General features: G+C 43.0%; 1 protein-coding gene across 3 annotated transcripts; it reads left to right on the top strand.

Moving 5' to 3' along the window:
* The first annotated feature begins 63 nt into the window (after positions 1-63).
* LRP3 (LDL receptor related protein 3) lies at positions 64-23,409 on the top strand. 3 transcript variants are annotated; one of them, XM_072346674.1, is made up of 7 exons: positions 64-495; positions 4,030-4,077; positions 9,587-9,725; positions 16,689-16,897; positions 17,172-18,258; positions 19,103-19,235; positions 20,096-23,409. In XM_072346674.1, the coding sequence occupies exons 1-7, from the start codon at positions 429-431 to the stop codon at positions 20,900-20,902; spliced, it is 2,490 nt and encodes an 829-aa protein (XP_072202775.1). In that variant the 5' UTR covers positions 64-428; the 3' UTR covers positions 20,903-23,409. The 3 variants fall into 3 exon arrangements, with proteins under 3 accessions (XP_072202775.1, XP_072202776.1, XP_072202777.1); XM_072346675.1 differs by lacking the exons at positions 64-495; positions 4,030-4,077; positions 9,587-9,725 and adding an exon at positions 10,584-10,678; XM_072346676.1 differs by lacking the exons at positions 64-495; positions 4,030-4,077; positions 9,587-9,725 and adding an exon at positions 10,812-10,908.
* Positions 23,410-24,444: the final 1,035 nt, after the last annotated feature.

Below are 24,444 nucleotides of genomic sequence, written 5' to 3'. Positions count from 1 at the left end.
TTCGCGATGGCCGCGCGGCGGAGCGGGCCGAGGCGGGAGCGGATCGCCCCGCGCCTGACAGGAAGCCGCCCGCCCGGCGCCGCGCGGGAGGGCCCGGCCCTCGCCTTCCCTTCCGCCGCGGGCCGCGCTCCGCCTGCCGGCGGCCCCCAGGTGTGCGCGGCGCGGAGCGGAGCGGGGCGGCGCTCCCTCCGTCCTCCGGCCCGGGCGCCGCAGCCGCGCGGCGGGGCTGTCACGTGGGGCGGCGGAGCGGCGGCGCTGCGCTCCGTCTTCCTCCACCTGCCCCGGAGAGCGGAGCGCCGACCCAGCCATGCGGCTGCGGCGGGAGGCGGCCGCCCCGCTGCCGGCTGCCCGGGCTGCGGTGGCCGGCGGGCGGGCGTAGAAGCGAGCGCTTCCCCCCTTTGCCGAAGTGCAGGTGGCGGCGACCCGCCATGGAGAAGGCGGCGGCCGTGGAGCTCCGGCAGGGCGCGCTGGTGCCGCTCACCGCCATCTGTCTGGGTGAGTGAGTGCCGGCGGCCGCTCCCCGCGGGGCACGTCCGGGTACGGGGCCGGGCTGCGGGCACCTGCGGAGGCCTCCGCGGCACGGCGAGGCGGGGGCTGCGTTGCGGGCGCCTGGGGGAGACCGGGGTCGGCAGGGCTGTGCGGGCCGAGCCGTGTTCCGTCCGGGTCACGCGCCTTCCTCCTGGGTCGGGTTGGATGCGGTGACTGTGCAGGGCTTTAAAAAAAAAGTTTGGACGGCGGCGATGTCCCCGCGGAGTGGAACCGCAGCTGTGAGCGGCCGGGAGGGAACGCGTCCCCCGATGCTCCGCTCTCCTGCGGCAGGTGCCGGGCTGTGGCAGCACGGAGACGCGTTCCCGGCCGCCCGCGGGAAGCCCTTGTTCTAAAGGAAGGCGCTTTGCGCTGGCTCTTGTTGCCCTGTGCCCCCTGTGCAGGGTCCAGATGGGCGGCCCGGCGGTTGGAGTTACCGGCCCGGCCCGTGCCTGCCCCAGGGGCCTACGCTGGGCTGATCCCAACTCTTCCGAGAGCTCTGAGTGCTGTCTGATAAACGTACAGCCCGCGGGGCTGCGTGAAACCCTCTGCTCCTTGCTGATAAAGCGGGTTTGTGTTCAGTAACGCCAAGTGATAGGCAGCATCGGTTACATAAACAGTCAGAAGTGGGTATCTATGGCCACACAGCTCATTCTCTTTCTGTAGAAGTTGTTTTTAACGTCAGCGCTTGCCCAGGAAAGTGTGGAAAGTTAAAGACTGCTGTGGTGACTAAAGACATCTCTGTGTTAACTAAGAAATACAGTGCAGAAACCTCTGTGAGCTTCAGAACAGCTGAAACATCTCTGCCTCCTGCTGCTGCTGTACTGCAGAGACGTAAAGGGGTGCCAGAAGTGTGTGCAGCATGAGTGAACAGTGAAATCATGAGGGCACTGCCTGCTGGGCTCCTGAGTCTAAAATATAAGTTTCAGCCATTTATTTTTCTTGGGGCCTGCTCAGACCTTGGTTAAAACTTCTGTTATTTACTAAACATAGCGCAGTTGTTCTAAAAGTGACTAACACCATCACTGAAGATCATGTGAGTTCCAGAGTCCAAGCCGGAACACTTCTTGTTCTTCTCTGGAGGTGCTGTGAGGTTGGAAGTTTGGTAGATCTCTGCAGTGCTTTGTGCCTGTCCCTTGTGTGGGCTGACAAGCAAGGGGGGGGGGGGGGGGGAAGCTTATCAGGTACCGTGCTGCAGAGACCCCACAAGAGCACAGTGCTTTAGCTGTTATTGTGTGTTACTTCCTGCCTGCCAGTGCTTTCCGTCTGTCGTTGCTTTCAGTTCCTGTTTCTCGCTTCTCCAGCCCTTCTTTGCTTTTTGCTCTCCCAGGGCTGTCTGTGGGCTTTGGTGTCTCTGTAGACACGCTGCTGTGGACTGTGGCCGTGTGACTTCAGCTGTGAGCTGCGGCACGGAGCTGCTGTGTGGCAGCTGTTCTTCCACGAGGCTCTTTCGTTCTTCATTCCTTAGAAATTCTGGAGAATGCAGAAAGTTCTCAAGTGGAGGAGTAACCAGAATAGCAGAGCTGGTGACTCTCCTGGGAGTGCATCGGGGCTGGCTGCAGTGCTCTGATCTGAGGGCCTGTGTGGGAGTGGGGGGCAGTGAGGGACTGTGTTGAGGAAAGCAAGAAGAACTGTTCTTGACTGCGGGCTGCTTGTGCTGGGGAACTTGGAAATGAGAGACACCCGCAGTGCCAGCCGGTAGGTGTTTGTGTAGGTAGAGCTGCTGCAGTTGGGGCTGCTGGCTGAGCTGCCCCCAGCAAGGAGCTCTGAGTTTGCTGCTTCTTCCCCCAAGCCCTATCCTGCTGCAAGTTCCTTCTGTAGGGCCCCTCTCGGGAACCTCTGCTTGGAGCTCGTGTTCTGTCCCGTTGGGAAAACTCAGGCAGGACATATGCAGAAAGGCAGTGGCAGAGCCTGGTTGGTAACCTGGTTGGTCTAACTACATTCACATACTTAGGAGCAAAATATTTTAACGTTCATAACATCCTTCACATTTGTGACTTAATTGCTGCCTGATGTCTTCTCAGTCTGTGTGACTGAATTGCTATGGTTACAGGAGCAGTGGTGCTTCATGCCACATGGGGAAACTTTTTGTCACCGCGTTGCTGTGGGCCAGCACCTATTGTGCAGCTCAGGTGTGGAGCTGCCCCGGCACAGTGTGGTGCGCTTCCTGACTGAGCGGTTACAAAGCACCATGGCCTGGTCGTGTAATAAATGCTGCTGTGCATTAATTATGTAATAAAACCAGCACTATTAACACCCTCTGAACATAGTATTAATGCTTTTGAGTGCACATGTGTAGCTTGAGCCTGTTTCTTCTCAAGCCACAGCTGTTACTCAGCTGCCCTCCTTCCCTTGCACTGTCCCACAGCTTCCTTCCCTTGGTGAAGGTGGCTGGAGCCAGGGCTGTTGTCCTGTGATGTTTGGACAGTGCTAAGACAATGGGGCCCATATTCAGCCTGCCTCCCTGATACAGAAATAGTGCTAATTGTCAGTGGCTTTCAGTCACTGCTGGGAACACAGCAGTTCCTCTTCCATTGTTCATTTTTAATGTTGTTTTTTTTTTTTTTTTGAACACTTGCTGCAGATTGGCTATAGAAAGATTTTGGATTTAACACATGCAAAATAAAGCCAATGAGGTGCCTGGTTGGGGTGTTGTGAATTAAGTGTTGGTAACCTTTTAAACCTTTCTGATTTGCTTTAGTGTTTGTCACGTTATTAGTAAGCTGTCTCTGTGGGTTACAGAACACTGTAGTTAGTGAAATGCGGTGTAATCACTAGAAAAGGGCCTTGAAGTATCTGTGAGGAAACTCCAGTAGAAGTGTGTGCTGGCACTGAGCTCTGCAGTAACAGCAGCAGGGAAAGAATGTTGGTGATAGCCTCTCTTATCAGATCGTTCTAATGGTGTGTTCTCTGAGAGGAGACTTCTGAGAAAGTGGAGAGCATCTGAAGACTGGCCTGGAAGTCAGATGTGAGCTGCAAGCACCGTCTCATTTTGCTTTGATTTCATTAATAGGCCTTTTTGAAAACTTCATTGCTGTTGATTAGCCAAGTTAACTATGTTTGCTTTTGCAACTTATTTTCAAGGTGACATTTACCTGGGAGGAACAAACTGCTTTATTCAGAGAGCATGCATCTAAAGATAATCTGATTAATTCTTTTACAACATTTGAGCTGTTGAAGTGACTAGCTGTGATTACGGATGTTTTGGTGTGATTGTTTTTCTGTCTTCCCCAGTGGAAAAAAAAAAACCCACAAAAGACAACTGAGTAGATGGACTCGTTGTTTCTCTTGGTAGTGTATTTGACTGATACTGAACTAGTATTGTTCATTGAAAGATGAGAGTTGATTCATGTGAATTCTCAGTGTAGAGAAGTAGAATTCTTGTTGGAAGGCTGTAATACCTTTATATAAACATGGCAGCAAACACTTAGAAATGGCAGACTGTGAACTGCCTCCTTGTGCCACTGCAACCTGTGGTAACATCTTTTCTTTTTATCTTTGCAGTGAATCTCTTTCTGAGTGGGAAGATAGAAAGTGCTGTTACCTCATTAGGTAAGATATACTTTTCTTATTTATATTTATTGTTGTTTTGAAGTTGTTACTGTTCTTTTGCTGTTTGAAAACTTGTACTGCGAAGCAGAATGACCTTTGTTTGAGAAAGGGTAGCAGCGTCATTTTAGGAAGCTTAGAACTTTTTAATCTTGCTGGAATGGTTGTTGGACTCTATCAGTGTTACTGTGCTGGAAAAAAATCTTAAGCTTGAAGCTAAAGTCACAGTATGTGCCGGTATGTTTGGGGGAAAATCTGTGTTCAGGAGATGTGCCTGGGAACATCAAGCCGGGGGCTGAGGCCCATTCCCAGAGGAGCTAAAACCAGAATGTTAAGAACATCTTGTGAGTCTCAGAGTGAAAATGAAATCAGAGTCCTGACACTTAGTGTAATTTCCTTCTCTGTAGTTGTACTGTGGCTTACTGATGTTACTGGAGCAGTATAACCAGAGTTCTCCTAGTGATAAGGGTCCTCTTGTGCCTTTCAATCCACAGTCATGTTAGTAGGCATACTGTAAGCCTAAAGATGTTACAACTTAGATTAAAACATAATAACCAAATATGGGAAGCAAGGGAAAAGGAAATGAGAAAACACAAAACCAATTCTAAGGCAGTGGTTTGATTAATGTTGGAGTCTGAGTGTTCAGATCAATGTGGAGTTTTGAGAGAAGATTTAAATTGGGAAAGGATACTAATTGTATGATTAGATGACTTCCTTAAGCTTATTTTAGGTCAGCTTGGATGTGTCACATGGGGTGTGTGTTGTTTGCAATACTATATTTCCATTCCTCTATCAGAAAAAGTCCAGAGTGTGATCTTTGTCTTGATCTGTTCTGCTGGGATTGTTCTTAGCTTCTCATGGAGTTTGGCATCCCCTGGCTGTATGGTATTTAAGTTTACAGAGTGTAGCTGAGTAATTATACAGAGGCAGATTGGTATTACTGCCTCAGCCTGAAGTATGTAACACTTCTTCCTGCTGGCTCTTCTCCTTTCTAAAGCTGTCCTTTTGCTAGAAACAGGGTTGTAACATTTCTCTTTTATTCCTTTGAGTATGCGGAAAACCTTACAGTACTGTAGCCTTCATGATTTCTTGTTCTGATACAGCTTTGAGTTACTCTGATTGCTGACACTGTAACTGGAGCAGTGTGAAAAATGATCATAAAAGGTCTTTGCCATAATGCAGTTCGTTTCTTACTTCTTTCCCTGTGTGCTGGAAGATAACAGGTGAGGGTAGTGCTGTTGCATGGCAGATAACTCTGCTGGGATCCCTCTTGCAGGAGGCGTTTCATAGAAGCCCTAATAAAAATGGAGAGGGGCATTTGCTGTCCCAAATGTGTCCTGATAAAGCATCTATCAGAGACAAAATGGTGTAGTGGGGTTTCTCTTCAGAAAGCTCTCAATGGCAGAAATAAAGATTTCTGGAGAACACAGGTTCAGCCACCACCTCAGCTGTGTTTGTATAGCACTTCAAGCCATCAAAGCTGTCTCTGAAAGGGAGAAGTCCTCCCCGTGTGCTTTTCCCCTGCCTGAGGTGAGCAGGTTTTGCTTCTTGGTCCCTCAGAATGCTCAGGTTCTGCCAGGTCAGCGAGCTGTGTGTGCTGGTGCTGGGGGAGCAGCAGCTGGCTGTGGGATGGATAAAATGAGTGGGAGCCTTCAGACTGCAGGCATAAGGGATCTGTGCTAAGCAGTGTGTGTGAGCACACCTTGAGGGAGCAGGTAGAGAACTGGGGGAGAGAGTGTTCTGCCTGCCTTGAGATAGCTGTTAAGGAGGCATATTTTGCTAGACATTAAGTTTTGAGAGAAAGCACCTTGTGGCTTCTCTTAGTCTGGAGCAGATGGTTTAGATGTACCCTCTGTGGCTGGGGCAGGTCCCAGGGCATCACAGAAGGGTGCAAAGATGCAGGGTTGATCTGCTGGGATCATCTGAAAATTTCATAGAATTGAGCCATTAGTGCTGGAAAAGACCACAGTCATGTAGTCCAACCAGCAGCCCAACCCCTCATACCCACTAACCCACATCTATCCATTCCCCTTTGTCTTACCACTGTCTATCCAAGTAAGAAGTTGATTCCCCTCCTGTTTATAACCCCCTTTTAAATACTGGAAGGGTGCAGTGAAGTCTCCTTCAGCCTTCTCCAGGCTGAGCAGCCCAGCTTCCTCAGCCTTCTTGATGAAAACTCTAAACTCAAACCCCTTCTGACACTGAAACGTTCATTGTTTTTAATCTATAAAAGATTAATTATTGTTTATCTTGAGAATGTATTTAAAAAATAAAAAATCACTGCAGTAAGATTTGTTGGGTTGGTTTCCTTGTCCAGGATTGCGTTTGAATGAAAAAGCATCCAGAATGTGGAAAATGTAAGCCATTTTGGGGGGTTTGTAAATTGAGTTTTCACTTTGCTGCTGTGTTTGTGTGTAAAGGCACAAACAGTTGTTGCAGAAAAGTTGTCACCGCTCTCCTTGTGCATCGTTGCTTATAAGACCTTCATCATCCAGGAGCATGCCTTGCTATTTAGAGACTTCCCTTTTCCTCTAGGATGTTTTGGCAATTTGAGAAGGCTTGTATTTCCTTAAGGTTGATACTTGGTGTTGTGCTGAAGCCCAGCTTAGTAACACAGACTGCATGTAGATTTGTGGTTCCGCAAAATTCACACAGGAACTAGGAAGGGAATTGAGGCTCCTTTGTTGGCACAGAAACCCCAGCAATATGACAGTGTGCCCTCGTGGTTTTTCTGTTTAGTGTGGGTTTCTGTGTCAAAATGGAGTTGTCATTTATGCAGGTGAAAGAACAGCTGCTCAGAAGCAATGCTTGAATACTTCACCTTGTCTGCTACACAGCAGTCAGTGCACAAGGAAGGTGTTAGGGATAACCATTAGGAAGGAGATCTGTTGGTCAATTTTAAGTGCCATAGTAATGAGTACTGACAAGAAACTAAGGGTGTCTAAAGCACCTGGCAATTGAAGTGAGGTTTGGGTAGGCAAGGTAGGAGTTCAGTGTGTGTGTCCTCTTCTAGTTTTCCCCAGGGGGCTATGTGCATACCCTTAAAATAGTGTACGTGTGTTTTGGCGATGTATATAAGGTGAGCAGTCTTTGTAAGAGTGAAATAGTTCTTTTAATTCTGAATAAGGTGAGTCTGAAATGCTTGTTTTGTGGCAGGAGTGTAGGGCTCACTCAACAATGGCCACAGCCAAAGGGGCTGACCTAAGTAGCATTTAGTGTCAGCACAGCCCTTACCTTGCTCGTATCCTTAGATTTTCACAGCTACCATCATTCCGTAAGAATAGAAAATCTTTTTCTTTCATCTGTTCTTATTCCTTGTCCCATGTTCATAGCAGATGTGCAGTGTTAACAAGGAAAGGTGTTTCTCACTGAGAAACTTGTCACATTGCATCAGGTTCACTGCTACGACTTAGGAAACTGCTGCTGCAAAAGAAAACCTGCTAGTGACATTACTTCGGAAATCAGGGATGTGTCACGTAGCTTTTGGTCAGATCTTTGTAATTACTTCCTAGGGCTCAAAGGAGAGTATTGGGGGAATTCTCTGCTGAACTGCAGCACTGAATGAGTGAAGGTGCTGGTAGGTAGTCAGCAGTGTGTCACTGGGACCTTCTCAGACATGAGCTCTGATCGGTTTTGTGTAAGAGCTGGTCATGCTCTCTGTGCTGGTGCATTTATTGTCAATGCAGGATATTAATCCAGTGAGAGAGTAGGTGCAAGGGGAACAGAAATGTTTGTGAGGCTCTGCAGGAAGCCTCTGGATAGTGTTGTGAGCTGTGCTTGTTCTGTGTGCACATTGTTTCCTTCCCATTGAGTAGTTTCAGTAACTTGGCAGCAGGAGATGCGCTTCCCAGCTCCTCTTGCACAGCTGCTCACTCTGGGTCCTCCCTTGCTGCTGTGGTATTTTTGTGCAGTGATAGATGTGTGGAGGAGCACATCTCAAGGCCTGAGGAGGCTGCTTTGGTGTGCGTAATGAAATGTGTTGAGAGCCTGAGCTGACAAGCCCTGTGGGGTCTTACATTTGCTTTCTTGTTTCTGTAACTGCATCTCTGTATTTTGTCAGCGTTCGGTGTGGAGTCTCTGCTTTAGAAATGTGCTAAGAAGGGTTTTCTTGTATTTTTATAACCCCTTCACTGCAAAATATTTGCTTGGAAAATACATGTTTACTTGTGTTTGTGCGTTTGGGAGGTTTTTGTGCTCTTTGCAACTAGTAGGAATTGCAGACACGTGATTCAGTGGAACGCCCTGCTTGGAGGGTAAAAATAATGGCTCTTTCTGTTTTGCCTCAGGTAAGTTGCTCACGCTGTGCTTTGTATTCCTGTGGCTCTCGCTTGAGAAGTGCTTGCTGTGGGCAGGTGGGTGAGCACCAGCCCCAGCTTATCAGGGGCTGCTGCAGAATGGGCTCTGAGGACGGCCCTGCAGTGCCTGCATCCGTGTGGCTCTGCTGGCACCTCTCTTGTCCCTGTGCAGCTGAGGCTGTCCTGGCTCTCAACCCAAAATGATGCATCTGTGCCTGGATGTAAGCAATGCTGCAGGTCTGTGATGGGTATTGGAGTATGTGTATGTATATACTTCTTTTAAAGAGTAGAAAACCTTTTTTTTTCCCCCCCTTTCTTTTTTTTTTTCCTTCATTCCCCAAGCTGGGAGTAAAACATGTCAAAAATGGGAATGTTCAGCTGTAATCCAGAAGTCCTGCTCCAGATAGTGATCTGATTTAGAAATAGTTTTAAATATATATTTGGAGAGTGTTCAGAATAGCTTTTGCATTACAGAGATTTCCTCTCTCATAGTCTGCTGAGAGTACATCTTCCCAGCAGCACAGCTTTCCCACTTGTCCTTGGAGCAGTTCACGTCCAGTTTTGAATTGCTTAATTACAAATTGTAAGTATTTGATGCAGCTTTGATTGGCCTGCAGATTTCCATTGGAGGATCTGAGAAGGCTTTGAAAACACTTCCCTTTCTGGAAGATTGATATCTGTGAGAGCTCAGGAGGAATTTAAAGTACTCGGGAATTTTCAGTGAAAACGTTTGAAATCAAAGTCCAGTTAAATGTTTGTCTTCTTTTGTTGGTTTAACCGTGACACCATTCAGGTCTGTCATATGGTTAGGAGAATGAACGTATCCAGGAATAGGTTATAGCGAAATGAGCTTCCAGGTACTTTACACTGAATATGGATCTTCTCCAGTTGGTGTCACAGCCAGGCTTTGGGCAGCTGGTAAGGATTTCTGCATTACATCCTCTCTTGCAGATCTGTGCAGGGATATTGATTGTAGCCTTTGGTAAATTCATACAAGGTTATTGATTGATCCTGCATTGAAATGCAGGTTATGCTTACCTACAGTTCAAGTGGGTGCCTTAATTAAAAACTGAGCAGGGAAGAAAGCAATAAGAGGATGAAACTGTTGACTCTCATTTGTCTGCAATCCCCAGAAATTGATGAAAGCTCTTTTAGCTAATGTGAGTTGTTGATTAGGTGAAGCATTAACAATAATATTTTTTCCCTCTTATTAACAGTTGCTTGCAGTGGAGAACTTGAGCAGCACACAGAGAGACGGGGTGTCATCTATAGTCCTTCCTGGCCACGAAACTATCCTCCAGCAGTAAACTGCAGCTGGTACATTCAAGGAGACCGTGGAGACATGATAACAATTAGGTATAGTTTGTGATGTCCTGTGGGGATGATTGGTTGCTTTGCTGAAATGAAGCTGTATATTTTGATCTGATATACCAATATCGAACTATTTGCCAGAGCTACCAAGTGATTGAAGGGATGGACAGTAAACTCGGTCATACTGGAGCATGGGTTGCAAGTTGGGCACCTGCATTTTAGAAACGTTCTGCTGTCCTGTTTCTGTAGGTTACTTCTGGCATCCATGTTGATGCTATATGCAAGTCATTTGCAGTCTGTTAATATTTTTGTCTCCATAATACCTGTGAGATTTCATCTACCTCTGATAGATGATGAGGTGGGAAGCAGTGATATATTTACTCAAATTAAATGGTTTCCTTTCTCATTATTGCCTATAAGAAGGAATAGATGAATACTATAGAACCTGGAGCAGCCTCAGTAGGATAATTAGGTTTCTTGGAGCAAAAGTGGCTTTTTCTGTAATGTCCTGAAATGACGCTATGCTTAATTAACAGATGGAGATCATCGTTTCTTATTGATGCTTGCTAACAAAAAGACAAATGCTTTTTTCTATAACTTTTATTTCTAACAGAATTAAATAATAATTAGCGTTTGTCACACAATTTCAGGTAGTAAAGACTAGAATATATTACACACGGTTTATTAAAGATTTTTAGCCTATAATATCAGCTTAGTGTAAATTTGATTAATTTCTCTTGAATAATTGTAGGATCCTTCTCAAACCAAGAACTGCTTATTTAAAAAGAGAAAAAAAGCAAACCTGGGAAGGGTTTTTTTGTTTGGTTTTTTAGTACTGTTGTATTTGACACCATCTGCTCATTCTTTGCTCAGCTGCTTTAAAGGAGTGCAAACCTCTTCAGCTGCAGATGCTCAGCAATTAAAAACAAATCTGCCACAGATGGAATAATAGGAGGGCTCCACCATCCCTAGTTCAAAATGGGATCTACTTGTCAAAAGTAAGGAAGTAGATAACCTGCCAACATTTGAGCACCATAAATAGAAACATGCTTTTCAACCCCATTAAATTGTTTTGGACTTGCAGAATTTGTTTCAAAGCAGAGATTGTTGGAAGCTCTGAGAAAGCATATAAATGAGACACAGCACTTGGCTCTGGAGAATAGTGCTGCAGTTTGTGCTCTGAAAATGTCTCAGAGCTCCTAGTTAGAATTAGGGTTCTCTTTAGCAGGTATGAATGTAATAGAGGGTAAAGAATTGAAGGAAACTGGGATGAGGAAACCGGTAATAGTGTGTACACAGCTTGAATGTGTCCATTAGCAATAGTTTTGAAAGATTTCTTTCTAATGGGTTTGTTTTCTGTCACTGGATACAAAGCCATATCCTGCTCTCATCTGCACATGCAAACAATGGGAGCTGTGTGTTTACATCCTAGGGAGCAGTTTGCCTTGTGGGTAGCGTCGAGTTGTAGCGCTACGTTTCTGACTATAAATGTCCTTGGAATGATTCACTACAGTGTAGGAAATGCAAAATGTTACAGCATCTGAGGATTTCTTTAGAAGATTGTAGCCCTCTTAATGCCAAAGATATAAAAGCAGCAGCTAACTTTGCCTGTCGTGCCAGCCTAGGAAAATGGAAAACGGAGTTCAAATTAAAACGTTTTTTCCTATTAACGGTGGAGTGTGCTCCTTGTCCTAGCTGTGTGCCAACAGGGCATAGGAAATATTCCTGGGAAAATAAAAAGTAATTCTTAGGATAAGTTCTAATTTTTAACAGGTTTAGAAAACAAAACAAAAAATACACCACCTCCTTTGTGTTATGTCATTCTGAAAGCGTTTGCCTTGATCTTGGATTCTCATTGATGGTAGGACAGCAGTGTTACATAAGTAGCATATTTGGGATACAGCAGGAGTCACTGAGGGATAGAATTGCAACTGAAATGGTTTTGATTTCTAAAACATGCAGTCGGTGGTCATTTTTTTTAATAAACCCATTATTCAGCAGCTTTTAATAGAACAATGCATGGATCTACATATGGATGTGATGTGCTGTTTCCTGTGGAAGTGTCGTTTAGAAGCTTAGTTTTGGTATCTACCTTTCATGTTGGTGTTGATTATCTTCATATCCTCACATTTCCACGCTTACAGTTTTGCTCTCTAGTTTACTTGTTAGAAATCACAGTTAGAAAGTTAGAAACACTTTAACTGCTTTTTTGCATCATCCTTAACAGGCTGTATTTGTGTGTTTCCACCAATCTGAGAAAAAGATAAAGATTCTTTTATCAGTTGCTGTTATCTGGTTGTTGTAATTAGCTCTGATGTGGGGACCCTATAAATAATTGCATTTTATTATAGGAGTTAATGAGGCCAAGAGTAAAATGTTCTTCATGTTCAGAATTCAAGATACAAGTGTTGAGAAATTATTTACATAGTGACCCTCTCAAGTTCTGTATTAATTAAGGAGGCTTCGCTGGCTTTCACTTCAGTGATGTGTGTCATTGGTTTGGGGGAACAAACATTGAGGTGCCAACTGAGGTGGAGATTCTGAGTAAAGCTGAGGTGTGTTTGTGTCAAGGCTTGCTGGTATTTATGTGACAAATTGAAGGGCCCATTTGATACTGTGATTACTGAACTCAGTGATTCAGAATTTGATATTAATTGGAAAAACTCGTAATAGCCATGTATTTAATTTTGTTGTGCTTTTGAAAAACAAGCCATATCTCCTGCCTAAGGTTGCAGGGTTGGTGCTTGGAAGCGGGGAGCAGAATAGAGCTCTCCTGACTTCCAGGTCCTTGTGCTCCAGTGGGTAAACAGAAGTTTTTAATGAGCCAATTAAGTCATCAGTTGTTCACAGTCTGCACTTGCTGTGAGAGGCTGGCAAATAGAAGTAACTTTTCTTGCTTAATTGGCCGCTCTGATTTATTTTGGGACTGTGCTCTGCTAATTTACCCATAATATTTATTCTCCAAATGTAATGACTTTAGAGGGGCCACGTTGGACATTTTTGAAATTCTTACTTCCATTCAGGTTTTACATCTGCTGGGTCTCAAGCATTTTAACTGTTCTTGTTCACACTCATCATCATCCCATGTTTATCTTTTTACAGTTAAGAATGCTTTTCCAAGCTTTGATCTGTATCTGCTTATGTTTAAATTACATAGAGGGTTGTAAGGAATTCCCCCCCAATTATACAAGTGCTTTTTTTTTTTCCTCTAGTGGCTACTGCTCTTTCTGGTGCAGATGCCAAAAATCTCTTCTAAGGATTAATTCTGCAGGTAGTCAGTTTTGGTTTTTCTCTTAATTAGAGTGTAAATGAGTATTTGGTAAGCTGGTTTAGTGAAGTTCTATCCAGAAATTTACAGGTAATGTAACAGTTGATGGGTGAATATTGTTGTAGGTGGCTGTTGCTTCATTTGAGTAATGTTACAGGCTAGATCCGATCACAACCTGTCCTGTAATTCCCTGCATATTCCCAGAGTCCTGCTCAGTGTGGGAGGTAACCTGTTTCCAATAACATACCTTTAAAGAAAAATGATTTTACCTGTTACTGCAGTATTCCATAAAAGCAGGCTGTGCTACATTTGTCCATTCCCACGGAGTTGTTCTGATACTCGGGATTTGAATGCTCACAATGTGAAATGGATTATTATTGTACTTTTTTATGCTATTATTATTATTTTAAAAGGAATTAGCAGCAGAAGGGATGTTCTCTCTTACTTACACTCTATACCATCAGTCACTTCACTGCTGGGCTGATCCTTTTGGCACAGAAATTTGTATTCCGGCTTGAGGAAGTTCAAGTGAATGAGTAAATGTCCCCATGCTCTATTTTGTGGGTAGCAGGATTGAATTATTCTTCAGAGGACTACAACAGCAACACTAGATCTAATTACAGATGATGAAAGAAGTGAAGTAGCAGAGGTTGAATGCCCTATTCAGAACTCCTAGGTAAAATAAATCAGTCGACTATTTAATGTCAGATCAATATGGCAGAATCTTTTTGCACAAAACCTCATTGCAGATGGATTGTAAAGTGAAAGCCAATTTTCTGTATTTATATATGCATGTGTATTGTTTCATATTTTGCTGTGAGTTTTTTCTTGTGAGATTGACTGACAGTCCATTCAAACACATGATATTTTTGGTCTTAAGTGAAATCACCATTGATTTAGGACAAAATTTGCTTCTAGTGATAACAATGTAATGTAAAAGGGTGCTTGTGGAGGGCTGTTCTACAGTAACAATGCCTTAATCAAAGCAAAATTTGTTTCAATTATACTCTGCATGAAATAGACTGTAATTGTTTTGACTTTCCTTTTGCCCTCTGAAAGAATTTTATAATTGCTATATTATCTACTGTATTTAAAACTTTACACCAAAACTAGAGCAGTTATATTTCAGAGGAATTGTGTTTATTCAGCGATGTTTCAAACTTTCAGGCACCAACATGCAATTGAGGTACTTCTTGCTTCTGAGAAAACAGGGAGTTTGTTCTTGACAATGTTCTGTATCTCCCTTTTCTGAACACTGAGGCAGTTGCTTCAGTAGCTCATGCATGGCAGTGAGGCATTGAGTGTTGGTGTTCTCAAGGAGACTGTTCAATCTGCTACCCTCTGTCATGTATATCATGTATATCCTGCTTCACCACTGGTGTACTTGGATGGCTTTGAGCCTAATGCTTGCATTTCTGGGTGGAGAAGTGTGGGATTCTGTTCTGAATCTCAGATCCACAGCCAGTACTCAGGAAAATCAGTTATCTTCTGTAGGGTTCTGCTTTAAAAGGTGGGATTAAAGTTGCTTCTTCATTCTCATCTCTTCCTTGCTCTTTATTAGCTGTGCACATATGCAAATAGAGGTAGCTATTGGTAATTATCTACAAATACAGGGTAGATGGCTCATTTGCAGAAGTTTGTAAACCAAGCGTGAGTGCAGTGGGGAAAATGAGTGACCTTTGAGACTTGGCTGCAGTACTGGGAGCTGGCAGGGAAGAACAAATTGCTCAGCTCTGTAAGATTGTTCCTGGTACATCTAAAGTCTCCACAGAAGTGAGTTTAAAGATGTAGTGAATGTTCTCATTTGTTTCACTTAAGCATGTTTTTTTTCTGGTTGTTTCCCTCTCCTCCACTCCCAAATTCTGAGCTTCCATTATTTGATTTAGTGACTGTTCCCTTCTATTACAAATGTTGTTGGGCAAATAGCTATTTCCAGTGATTACAATCAAAAATACTTTGTGACAGGAAAACACTACAAATAATATTCCAAGTAGGTGATAGAAACTCTTCTTGGTGTGTCATAGCTGAGAAAAGGAAAGTGAAACCAACGTGGTAGCTCAGTAGTGCTATCTCAGATCTTTCACAACAGACTTTACGTGGGCGCTGGCAGTTTCATAGCTGCTTCATGTAACTCCTTTTGATGCTGTAGTGCCTCTTTGTACACTTGGTTATTAAGAAGTTTTTGCAGAATGTCTGGGGCAGAAATTCTTCTCATGGTTGAATACTTAAGTGAATCTGAAGTCAGAATAAAAACCATAAGTTTCCCTTGCAAAATATGCTGTTTTCTAAAGCTTGATGAGATTGCTTACATAGCAAAGAACTGGGTACTGTGGAAGATTTCTTCCTAGCTGGGATGACATGTGGAGTGTAATAGGAGAAAAAGAGTTAGAAAAGAGGAGGGACTTGTGTCCAACAAGCTGCTGGAGATACTTTAATTTCCATTTTAGTTTAACATTTTCAGGGATCTCTTATTCATCATCCTCTTTGTGGAAACTGCAAAAAACAATGTTTCAAGTCAGTACATTTGGCAGAGCTCTGGGCTGTGTGTAGGCTTGAACTGCCTCTAAAATGAATTGTCTGGTTTACAGAGTTCACCTTCAAAGGGCGAGGTCTGGCAGGCTTTTACAGCCTTTTGTAAATGCACCTTGGTGTCAGAAAATTATCTTCCATTTATCTTTTTCAGATAGTTCTTCCTGTGTGTTTCTGGGAAGTCCTTTGTGGAAGGAAGTTCCTATTTTATAGCAGCTTTTTGGTCTCTCTGACTTTTCTGTTCAGGTGTTTGTGTGGAGTATGCAGACTGTTACCAAGTTAATAGTGTGTAGCTTAGGTATGTGAAAGAAGAATACAATACAGTTCTAAGTGTCCTGAATGTTGTGCCCTTTCACAGCGAGGAGTACAAAGCTGCTGTTACTGCAGATTACTGAATGCAAATACAATCTGTTTATTAGAGTGTGAGCGAACACCCAACGTGGTTCCTGAGCTCCAAGTTAGGGAGTATTATATGGCCTTATTCAGCAAACAGTTGGAACACCTCTTTGCACTGGATGAAATGCTAGGAATAACCATTGGCTCTGGGTCTGCATGAGAGCTGGATGTTTGATGGTGGAAGGTTATAGGCTCATATGCTCTGCATTTGCATTCTCAGAAAGGGAATGCGTTCTTCTTTGAACTAAAAAGTCATAGTTAAATAGACTTTATGTTCCATTTCCTTTCTTGCTGTTCTCATCTTGTCCTCTCCCTGTTTATCCCCAGCTTGAAAAATTGATTTTTGTCTTGCTTCTTTGTCCCCTTAGGGTTCTTTGTATTGTTTCCTATTGCTCTTATTCCAATACAATAGTTTCCAATCTCATTCCATCTGTTAGTAGCTTCTAAGGTTGGAAAATATTGTTGAAATGATTTATTATGTTTCCCTGTGATGCTTTTTGCTGTTTTTTCTTTTTCTTGGATCTGTGTTTTAGGAAGTACTTTTGCTTATGGGCTCTGAATAAGAGATGCATTCTTTCAGCTTTTGGAGCTACTTGGCATGCTGTGTGAGATGGGTGCTTTTCCAAACTGGGAGAATTTGAGTGCTATGTTTATGTGTACTCGAGATACTGGAGATGTTTCATTATCTTTGAATGTGATCTCTTTATGTCAGCACTGCTTGTGCAGAAACTCAGCTGCTACAATCTGTTTTTTCACTGTTTGACTGTTCCAGATAAATATCTTTTGTTGCTTGTGTTTTCTTTTGTTACTAACAGTTTTAAGAACTTTGATTTGGAAGAATCTCAGAAGTGTACAGTAGATTGGTTGATGATTGGCCCGTCTTCCAAGAGAGAGGAGTATAAAGTGTGTGGATCTTCCATACCTCCGTCTTTCATCTCTGCAAGGGATCACGTTTGGATATTTTTTCACTCAGATGCATCAAGCTCAGGACAGTCTCAGGGATTTCGCCTTTCTTATATTAGAGGTAAAACCTTACACTTTTGTTGGCTTTGCTTAAGCACTCTAGTAAAACTTGAAGACATGAGTATTATTTGTTGATGAGAGTCTTGGGGCCAGTCTTGGTTATTAAGGTGTTAGCGTGATAACGCTGATACTTTTTCCAGTTGACTTCTTACTGGTTTTCTTGGAAGTATACTGGTCTGACTTGTGACACTCAGAGAGGGAGGATATTAAAATGTGACATTGGATGGTTACAAAAGTTTTGACATTGAATTTTTTCTGCTTGTCTTCTTTCACAGGAAAGATTGGTCAGGCTGCATGCCAGTCAGATGAATTCCATTGTGCAAATGGAAAGTGTATTCCCAGTACTTGGAAATGTAATTCCATGGATGAGTGTGGGGATAACTCAGATGAGAGAAACTGCACTGTCCCTCCAACAGAGCCTCCATCCAGCATCTGTCCCTCAGGAACATTCCAGTGCAGTGTAGCCCGCTCCACCAAGTGCTTGACGAACGAGCTGAGATGTAATTCAGTTAAAGACTGCAGTGATGGTTCAGATGAAGAGAATTGTCCTGATCTTTCCTGTGGCAAAAAGCTGGGTAATTTTTATGGATCTTTTGCTTCCCCAGACTTATTCCGTGCTGATCACAGCAAATCAGACCTTCGTTGCACGTGGTATGTGGATACACAAGATAATCGACATGTCCTGTTGCAGCTTGATTTGCAGTTAGGCTACAATGACTATGTGAAGGTGTATGATGGCATTGAAGAGAGAGGCGATAAATTACTGCAAACATTTTCTTTTCACAACAATAGGCACCCAGTGAGCGTGGAGTCATCAAAGGGCCAGCTCACAGTCTCATATCATGCTCGCTCAAAGAGCACCGGCCATGGGTTCAATGCAACTTACCAGGTGAAAGGCTATTGTCTTCCTTGGGAACACCCCTGTGGAAGTGATGAGGAGTGTTTCACAGATAAGCAACATTGTGATGGCTGGTGGCACTGTCCAAATGGCAAGGATGAGGAGAACTGTCCAGCTTGCCAGAAGAATGAATATCCATGTGAAGGAAATAGTGGGCTTTGCTACTCAATACTTGACCGCTGTAATAACCAAAAGAACTGCCCAGATGGCTCAGATGAAAAAAACTGCTTCACTTGCCAACCAGGGAACTTCCATTGTGGCACAAATCTGTGTATCTTTGAGACTTGGCGCTGTGACGGCCAGGAAGACTGCCAGGATGGAAGTGATGAGCATAACTGCCTGGTGATCGTTCCCAGGAAGGTCATCACAGCTGCTCTGATTGGGAGTCTCGTGTGCGGCCTGCTGCTGGTGATAGCTCTGGGTTGTGCATTTAAATTATATTCTCTGAGGACTAGAGAATACAGGTACATAAAAACATCTTGGTTTTATGATTCTTTAATAACTGACTGTGTATTTCTTTGTTCAGAGGAGGAAAAAAAAGTAAATTGTTAGCCAAAGAATTGAGAAAATACTGTGAAATGTGTTAAGTAGAACTTACTGCATTTAGGCTTAGAGAAGAGCAGTCGGGATGTTCAGAAGTAGGGAAAATGTCATCTCTCCTATGATCTATGGGAAATACACATCTGTTGTGTTCTGGCAGAGCCTGAATCTAACAGATACCAAAACTACTTTGAGAAATTTCCTTTCTTTGTGTGTGCTTTGTATGTTTGTTCAACAGTGGTTGTGCCATTTTGGAGAGAGTCAGAAGGGATTTCCTGGTGCCTGTCTCTTGTCATATGCACCAGCTTTGTGTCGTGCTGCTGACACTTGTGTTTAGGGCACGGTGTGCTTCGTTTTCTCCTGATAACTCTGAAGCTGGAACAAAAGCTGGCATGCTGTGCTGGGAAGCCTTGTGCCTTGGTTGTGGCAGGGCAGCTGTAGGGCCTGCCCTTGGTGTGTGCTTGTTGCGGTGTTTCATGCTGTATTTTCCAAAAATAAGCAGAATAAATTAATGCCTTTATTGGCGTAAGTTGTCATATTGGAAAACGTTCAAATTGAGATTGGATTTGCTGATTTGGTTCACTGTTAGTATTGTGCCTTTTGTTAGTTTTAGCATCTTGATAAGGTTTTTCACATAGTCCAGGTAAAGATTTGCCTTTTTGCTCTTAGTTTGAAGCCCTCTGTGCTGTGTCTGTGCGTTAACGTGAGAGAAGGCAGAACTGACTGCAAGTTCTCTTCTGTTTTTCTCTGCTGTGGTTCTGTTCCCAGAGCATTTGAGACTCAGATGACACGACTTGAGGCAGAATTTGTGCGGCGAGAAGCTCCACCTTCCTATGGGCAGCTGATTGCACAAGGACTGATCCCCCCAGTCGAAGACTTCCCTGTGTACAATGCATCACAAGTATGGTGACATGAGTGCTGATGAACCTAGTAGCAGCCAGACTGCTAAAAGTTAGAGCTGATCTGGAACAGTGTTCTGTCAGTAGCAGAGAAGCTGTGTTAACAAACGGAAATGCTCTCACTGAAATAATATATGTTTTACTTTGAGCTGTAGGATCATAGTCATTTAACTTGGTGCTCTGAACACATTAAATCTGTTTGCTAGAGAACAGCAGTGAGAAAAGCACACGCTGTTTTGCTGTATGTCAAGACAGAAAGAACAGAGAAAAAAAAAAAGAAAGATAGCTATCCAAGCTGAAACTGTAAATGTGTGCGGTGATAAGAAAGTAGGTCTCTAGGAGGATTTTTGGGAAATTATAGAATTAATTTTTATTTACAGATACATTACACTGGGAAGCCATTAAGTCATACTGATATTTTACTGTTGAGTTCTTAAATATCTCTCACAAACTTAAAATTATCCCACCGTGATGCCGTTCTGAGTGTGATAAAGCACTCATAGCTTGTTACTCAGTTGCAGCAGTACTGTGCGTTTGCCTTTCTCTTCTGTTACCAGGTTCTGAGGATCCTCTGCTATTGCTGATGACAGAGGACTTGGTGGTCTGTAGCTTGTTCTTTGGTGGTGTTCTCATAGCAATTGTGGAGCATCCTGTTGGGCAAACAAGAAGAGATTAAACTCATTAAGAAAGCATTCTAGTGGAGAATGTTTTGGTAGAGACAGAGCTGGCTTTGCCAATCTTAATAGTTTGTTAGAAAATACAAATTTAATGAGGAGAATTTTCTTAAAAGGGAGATCTTAGTGAATGAGCTATGGGAGAAGTCTTTGGAATGTATGCTAAATCGGTTACGTCTGTGTGACAGGCATCTGTGCTGCAGAACATCCGGACAGCCATGAGGAGGCAGATGAGACGTCACTCGTCACGACGAAGCTCGTCTCGGCGGCGCCTTGGCCGTCTCTGGAACAGACTCTTCCACAGACCTCGGGTGAGAGGACAGATCCCACTCCTGACACCTGCCCGCACTTCGCAGACAACGCTGGGTGATGGAATCATCAACCATGCGGATGAGACTACTAGGAGTCCTCTGCCTTCACTTGAAGGACCTAGTTTAGAGGCAGACACCCATGCCAGTGACCTGCAAGAAGCTGGATGTAGCACCTTGCAGCCAGAGACTGAAATCACAGAGCCGTTGCCTTCGAATGTCTTAGAGAACACTTGCACTGCTGCTCAAGCAGAGCCTGAGTCTGTACACACTGATAAATCTGCAGGTGCTGAGACATCAGGCAGTGAGCTCAAGCAGCCCAGTAAAGTGGATTCAGGAAAGTCTTTCAGAGATCCTTTGTCTGAAAGTGCCGCAGAAACGATCCATGGAGGGTCAGCATCCAGGAGGACTGTCCCAGAGGGCAGTAATTTAAGTACAAGTCATCCACCGAGTGAAGAGCCATGTAGGTTACCCTTAAAAAAGTGGGAATCTGCTTATTCAGATAGCCCCTTGAATGTTCATATCCAAGTGGATGGACAAAACCAGTGTTGCCCTAACTCTCATCGGGAGGAGCCTTTGGGTATTAATGCAGCTTGTTGCCATTCTGTGGAAGTGCCAATGTTAGAGTCCTCTGCTCCCCTCTCTGAAATCAGTACAAGCGATGATGAGTCTTTACTTGTTTGCTAGTAGAAGCTTTTGTTTTGACCCTGTAAACTTTGTAACTTCATTGTTTATATGACTGTGCACTTTGATTTTAGGTGGTTTGTGCTCTCAGCTTTGTCCATGAAAACCAGTGTGCTTTAATCCCCAGGGAGTACAGTGCAGGACTAAATGGGACAAGTTTTTCTTTGTTGCTATTCCTGAAACTCCAATGGGGCAGAAGTAGGCCAGTATGTGATGTCAGGAGCTAGGAGAGCAAGAATGTGTCACTGTAGCTGGGGAGGCATCTCCACTGTTTATTTCTTCTATGCTTTATTTACTTTCCATTCAGGGAATTGGTATTTCTTTACTTTTCAAGTGGTCTTACAGAAATTAACACTGTTGGAACTTGGGGCAGGCACCAGTTGTGACTGTGAGTACCAATCAAAAAATAACATTGTCCTTTTAGGCGTCATTATTTAACTAAAATTTAATTAAATATCATTACAAATTTTGGGAGGAAATAAAATCCTTTGTTGTTCCCTATTTCTAGCAGTAGCTTGCTTCCTTTGCTCCTTCAGGAATGTTTTGCTGGCCATATAGAATTTGAAACATCCACTAGAACCAAAGTCTCTGTACAGAGTATACAGAGTATTCCTGTCTGCTATGGCTTTGTGGTAAGAGTGTGAAATGCATCAAACCCTGTGTTCAACAATATTTTTTATGTTGTCATATGTTACTCTGTTCAAAGTGATGTTGCAAAGGTTGAAGAATTGCTTGCTGTCTTCCTGCCCTTTTTCCTCTCCTCTGATTTCAGGGACTTTTATGGTTACACCACTTTGGTTGTACTTGAAAGGTTTCTGAGGCTTCACATCTGGCTGCAGTAGGAAGCACTGAGCACTTGGTAACTGTCAGGATCAGACTCTTTATTCTGTAATAAAATCTACTTCATGGTTTTGCTTGTAGATCTGTTACGTAGGTGCAGCTTTTTGAAACTTTTTTTCAAGCCAATTTTAGGGGTTTGCTTTTGCTTTCTGCTAAGGATTGAAGTAGGACAGAGTGCCAGTTTCAAAGCTGACACTGTGAATTCTGTACTGCTTTAAACTGGTACATTTTTGTTTTGTTTTTTTAGGATGCAATTAGAAGTAAGCAAGTTATTTACCTGGAAGAAGGGTAGTATTGCTTAAGTAGGAGTGACCTGCTGCAGAATCACAGCTGGTTATGGTCTGATAGCTTGGCCCCGCTGCAGTGGATAGGATGATGCCATGAACCAGTGTGGGCCAGGCTCTCCCCCTGCCCTTTTAGGAGCTCTGCTTCAATCCTGTGGTGAGGCAGTAACGAACTAGAATGCAACATGCAGAAATGAACAAAGAAGTTATCTCAGCTGTTCCTTTGTAAGTATCCAAGTGCTCTGATGCTGTTTAATGCTGTAGGAATTCAACTTGCCTGAAGTTATTAACTGGTAACTTGCGCTAGTAAAGCTGGGGTGGACTTGGGTGTCGGTAGAATTGGGGTGTGCTGTCTGCAGCACACAGGCTTTTGCAGTGAACAGTTTACATTGAAGTGTCAAGAATGTTTTTACATGGACTACATGTGCCCTGAATCTTCTGCTAGGACTCCCTCTGGAAGTGCTTTAAGAAAATAAGGGTTAAGACTTTAGCTTTACTGAAATGTAATGTGAGAGAATTACTTTGAAATTACTTTTTTGTCTTCAGTTGCAAATTGGTTTCATGGTGTGTTTTCCAGAGGCAGAAGATTAGAAGTCTATAAGAGCATAGAAAGGATTGTAGCAAAATGCATAATGGGCAAAAGTCATAGTTACATTAAGTAAGCACTACTCACTCATTTCTTCTCAAGTGCTTTTGTGATCAGAATTCCTTCCATCAAAGGAAATGAAGCTTTGAAAGAGATGTTAATTTCATAGCATTTATCAACATTTTAGGTGCCTTTGCCAGGTACTGTAGTCATCACGCTGCCAGGGTTGTTTGCATTGAAGGCTGCAGGTTTTAGTATCAACTTTTTTTTCCTGGAGGTAATTTTAGATGCTTAGGAGTTCTATTTGTAACACAGTAAGCCTAATCTTAGTGGGGAGGAGGACTGTTTCAGGGTTAACATTGTGATGATATGAAGGATCTTCAGAATAAGTGTAATTTAATTCTCTTAAGTAATGTGTTACTATAGAAGAACAATTTAGATCATACTATGCCTTAAGTTATCATCACTGTAAGGCTCTTGAAGTTAAAATACGTTGAAATGTTAGAGTTGAAATACATGCTTCAAATTACTGCTATATTCTGAGAACAACCCTGAACTGTATTCTCTTTTACGATGCAACTTAACATAATTTCTTACATATATACTGCATATTTTGTGTACTGATCCATTTGGTAACTCAGTAGAAATTCCAGTGAGAGGGTTTTTTATTTAGAAACTGACAAAAATCCAGGTTAATGAGAATTTGATGCTTGAAGTGTACAGGAATATTCACAGCCATCACTGCTGCCATTTACAGCCTTGCATAAATGAGACATTAAAGCCTGGTGCTTTTGTAAACACCTATGTTTTGTATTCTGTAATAGAGTATTCTCTCCTAGCTCCCCTGGTCCGTTCCTTGGAGGCAAGAGTCAGTTTTGCAGAAGAAACCCGTACGTGTGTGCTGTGGGCACAAACAAATGTGTTGAAATGTCGATATGTGAAGGAAATCTCAGAGTCTGCCTTAGTACATATGCCTGCCCCTCCTTTCTCCATCACTTGTAAGCATTAAGCAGAGAGCTGACTGTCATTGAAGCTCACCCAGCTTCTGTTCCATGCGAGCTGCCTTCTTATATTCAGAACCTACTAAAAAAAATTGTGGAAAACTGCTACTATGCCAGAAGTGGGAACAGAAAATGTCATTCTTTGCTCGGTGGAAAAATATAATCGCATTTCACTGACTGTGTAACCTCACGAGCTAATGAATTTATCTTTTTAACACTGATTTTAATAGTGCTTTTCTGCATTCTTTAGAGATTTTCATGGAAGGGAAAAAGTATTTAAGATTTAAAAATAGCAGCAAAACCAAAAAAACCCAACAAAACTCCACCGTCCAATCTCCCTAAAAAATGGCTTCCTAAAAATGACTCTGAATAGAGAGGAATCCTTAAGATTAAGAACCACTCACAGGCAGCATCATGACTGAAGTGCTCTCTTACTCTCTTATTGCTATTAAAACATGGGGTGTATTTCTATTTGAAACTGCTGCACTTTCCTTCCAGCTTGTGTATGACTCTGTAAAGTCCTTTAAATGTATTTGTTTTCTATTCTGTTCTCTGCCTTCTTTTTTTTTTTTTTTAATTTTACCCTTTTTTAAAATTATTATTATTTTTTTGTGTGTGTGTGTGTTGTAAATACTCACTGAAATACATTTTACCATAGTGTGTGTACAGATGAATGGTTCAGGTATGGCATCGTGGTTACCTGTGTTTGCTGGTTCCTGGACAATGATACTATCCAAGTAAGATGCTGGGCATCACCATACTTTGCTCTTGCTTCAATCTCTTGATTTTTAATAAAATTGAACGTGTCTGGAGAGTGTGGATTTCTGACTGTCA

This window comes from Excalfactoria chinensis, chromosome 11, assembly GCF_039878825.1.
Source record: "Excalfactoria chinensis isolate bCotChi1 chromosome 11, bCotChi1.hap2, whole genome shotgun sequence".
In the NCBI taxonomy this organism is placed as follows: domain Eukaryota; kingdom Metazoa; phylum Chordata; class Aves; order Galliformes; family Phasianidae; genus Excalfactoria; species Excalfactoria chinensis.
The sequence above is the reverse complement of the archived record's forward strand: the minus strand, read 5'-3'. Positions and strand labels throughout refer to the sequence as shown.

Excerpts from the sequence above, each read along its gene's own strand:
- LRP3 (XM_072346674.1), top strand. The coding sequence starts at position 429 with ATGGAGAAGGCGGCGGCCGTGGAGCTCCGGCAGGGCGCGCTGGTGCCG. Across the intron at positions 496-4,029 it reads GCTCACCGCCATCTGTCTGG|TGAATCTCTTTCTGAGTGGG; the intron begins GTGAGTGAGTGC and ends TTATCTTTGCAG. Across the intron at positions 19,236-20,095 it reads CTGTGTACAATGCATCACAA|GCATCTGTGCTGCAGAACAT; the intron begins GTATGGTGACAT and ends TCTGTGTGACAG.